This window comes from Plecotus auritus (genome assembly GCF_963455305.1).
Source record: "Plecotus auritus genome assembly, chromosome: 9".
Taxonomy (NCBI): domain Eukaryota; kingdom Metazoa; phylum Chordata; class Mammalia; order Chiroptera; family Vespertilionidae; genus Plecotus; species Plecotus auritus.
This window is the reverse complement of record NC_137783.1, coordinates 131,245,942-131,249,316: the sequence shown is the minus strand read 5'-3', so window position 1 is coordinate 131,249,316 and position 3,375 is coordinate 131,245,942. Positions and strand designations below refer to the sequence as shown.

General features: G+C 39.6%; 1 protein-coding gene across 1 annotated transcript; it reads left to right on the top strand.

The window, feature by feature from the left end:
• Positions 1-1,753: 1,753 nt before the first annotated feature.
• On the top strand, positions 1,754-2,863 carry LOC308233724 (ubiquitin-conjugating enzyme E2 D3-like; the record flags this gene model as incomplete). The annotated part of the gene is made up of 1 exon (XM_080640675.1): positions 1,754-2,863. One exon carries the CDS (start codon positions 1,754-1,756, stop codon positions 2,339-2,341), a length of 588 nt encoding a protein of 195 aa, XP_080496801.1. The 3' UTR covers positions 2,342-2,863.
• Between the last annotated feature and the right edge of the window lie 512 nt (positions 2,864-3,375).

Here is a 3,375-nt window from a genome sequence, read left to right as displayed (position 1 = left end):
TGTATACACTGCATACATATGTACATATATTGTGAAAAAATAAACTGAGGCATATTAAAATTTTAAAGAGTTTATTTGAACAAAAACTGATTCAAATCAGGCAGCATCCCATTTAGCAGATAGAAAGGAGCTCAGAGGAGCCGTACAAAATAAAGACTTTTATGGGCAGAAGGGAGCAGGGACAGGAAGCTACACCAGGCAAAAAAGCAGGCTGGTTCTTGCAAGGTTACTTTCCTTTAGGGACTGTCAGGGGCCTATCAGGCAGATTACCTAACTAGTATTCATCGGCAATTCCTTAACAACTGGTTAAAGATTCCATGTCTGGGAGAGCCGAAACTGTAATTAAGTCTTGTTTGGTGACATGGAGCTTATCATCAGCAACTCTATTTTCATATATATCAGGGTATCTGATAAATATGTATATATGTGTGTATAATATCAGTCTCTATAATATCAGCTGTAAATCTCTTTGTGGCATTTATCATTCATTTTTATTTTTTAAAAGTTATTTCTTAGCCCACTCTATCCATCCATCTGTTTATCCATGGACTGTCTACCTCCCTCTCTCACTAGAGTGCCAACTCCAAGAAAACAAGAACTTAGGCTCTTTTATTTACAGCAGCATCACCAGTGTGAACACAGAGCTGCAGATGGTAGGTGTTTAACAGTTATGTACCAAAAGAAAAATAAATAAATAAATGAGTACATTTGTAAATGCACAGAAAGAATTTTGGAAGAAAAAAAAAAGTAGTCAGCTCTGGTCAGGGAACTTGGTAGATGAAAGGAAAAGACCCAAACAGTTGCCCAAACACCAAAATACCAGACATGATATGAGGTGAATATCTATTATTTATGTATATACCGTAGTACACCTGCAGCTTTTTACTCTTAATTCTGATAACTATGCCTCAAATTCTATTTAGAGGAAACAAGTCTGGCCAACTCTCAGTCCAAGTGTTTCAGGAGAGTGGTCTCTCGGGAGTGCACATGACCTGGTCCAGGCCAAATCAGGCTTGTTATCCCACCAGCCACAGTGATCGGATCCAGGAAGGAATATGATCTAACAGAGAACAGCAGTGTGGACGTCTGTTGCTTTTCTCACTGGAGAAGTGGAACTCTATTTTGCGGGACTGGGTGCTGAGGTAATGTTAGCCTAAGGCTATGAGGGGTGGCACATTGAGCCTAAGAATGGAATGAACCCGAAGGAAACAGAAGAAAGAAGATCCCTGAGGACATTTGAGCACTGAATGAGATTACACCTGAAGATTGTTCAGTTACTTGAGCCAATACATCCCTTTTTGTTTAAGACAGCTTGAGTTGGGTTTTCTGTCATTTGCAATAGAAATTTTAAATATGATCATGGACTCCCCTTTCTTATTCAGTTAATCACTAACTCTAGTCAATGTACCCCCTGAATATCACCTGAATCTGTCCACTTTTCTCCATCTCCACTGACAGGAGATGCTACCATCATCTCTTACTGAATTTTTGCTTCAACTTTCTTCTCTGGCCTTGCCAAACCAATTTCTACCCTGTCGGCAAGATGATTTTTCTAAAATGTATATAAGTCATTGCAGACCTCCAGCTCCGGTAAACCAGCCACGAGGTTATCGCGAGAACCGCCTCCATACCAAGCGCCTGTGTCTGGCAGAGCCGGTGTGAGACGAAGAGACAAGCCTTCCCTGCCGCCGGGGTAATCAAGACCTTTGAGCACACACAGAGATAGTGAGGAGCCAGACGCAAAGCACAGACTATGGCGCTGAAACGGATTAATAAGGAACTTAGTGATTTGGCCCGTGACCCTCCAGCACAGTGTTCTGCAGGTCCAGTTGGGGATGATACGTTTCATGGGCAAGCCACAATTATGGGACCTATAAGAAACTGTATATGCTGGATAATTGAATATTCAGAATTATGGATACCATCTAAGAATTTCACAGAATTAGAACGCAGTAAAACATTCTGGGTGGCCAGGATGATACAAAACCATTTGTGTGTATATTACTATCATTCTACAAATAATGACAGCCCATATCAAGGTGGTGTATTCTTTTTGACAATTCATTTTCCTACAGACTACCCCTTCAAACCACATAAGGTTGCATTTACAAGAATTTATCATCCAAATATTAACAGTAATGGCAGCATTTGTCTCAATATTCTAAGATCACAGTGGTCTCCTGCATTAACTATTTCTAAAGTTCTTTTATCCATTTGTTCACTGCTATGTGATCCAAACCCAGATGACCCCCTAGTGCCAGAGATTGCACAGATCTATAAAACAGACAGAGATAAGTACAACAGAATATCTCGGGAATGGACTCAGAAGTATGCCATGTGATGCTACCTTAAAGTCAGAATAACCTGCATTATAGCTGGAATAAACTTTAAATTACTGTTCCTTTTTTGATTTTCTTATCCGGCTGCTCCCCTATCAGACCTCATCTTTTTTAATTTTATTTTTTGTTTACTTCCCTCCATTCATTCACATGCTCATCTGAGAAGATTTAAGTTCTTCCAGCTTTGGACAATAACTGCTTTTAGAAACTGTAAAGTAGTTACAAGAGAACAGTTGCCCAAGATTCAGAATTTTTTTAAAAAAATGGAGCATGTGTACTATGTGGCCAATGTCTTCACTCTAATTTGGTTATGAGACTAAAACCATTCCTCACTGCTCTAACATGCTGAAGAAATCATCTGAGGGGGAGGGAAATGGAGGCTCAGTTGTCACATCAAAGGAAACAGCATTATTCTAGCAGCATCCATTCTTGTTTAAGCCTTCCACTGTTAGAGATATGAGGTTACATGATATACTTTATGCTCATAACTGATATGGCTGGAGAATTGGTATTGAATTTATAGCATCAGCAGAACAGAAAATGTGATGTATTTTATGCATGTCAATAAAGGAATGACCTGTTCTTGTTCTACAGAGAAAAAAATAAACATAAAAAAATAAAATAAAATGTATAATATGATCACTGCCTTCTTTAAAATCCTTCAGTATTTCACCATGATTGCTTGCAGTATAGCATTCAAAACTAATACCACAACAAGGTGAACTATATATACATCTCTTTATTCTCTTTCTAGCATGATATTTTGACCTCTTACGAAACCTTTTGGCTGGGGAGAGACTGCTCCTGAAGGGCTAGCCAATTCCTAGAGAGCAAGGACTCAGCCTGGAGCATCCTTGGGTATGCCAACTAATCAATCCAGAGCCCACCTCTTCTGTCTGGCCTACATACTACTGCCTTACTCATCTCAGACAACTAGGACCATCCCCATAGTCCAAAGTCCACCCAAATGTTTTAAACTAGCCAGTCCTACGCTATTTCCCTGGCCCTGTCTTACCTTTCCCATAGAAACCTCAAT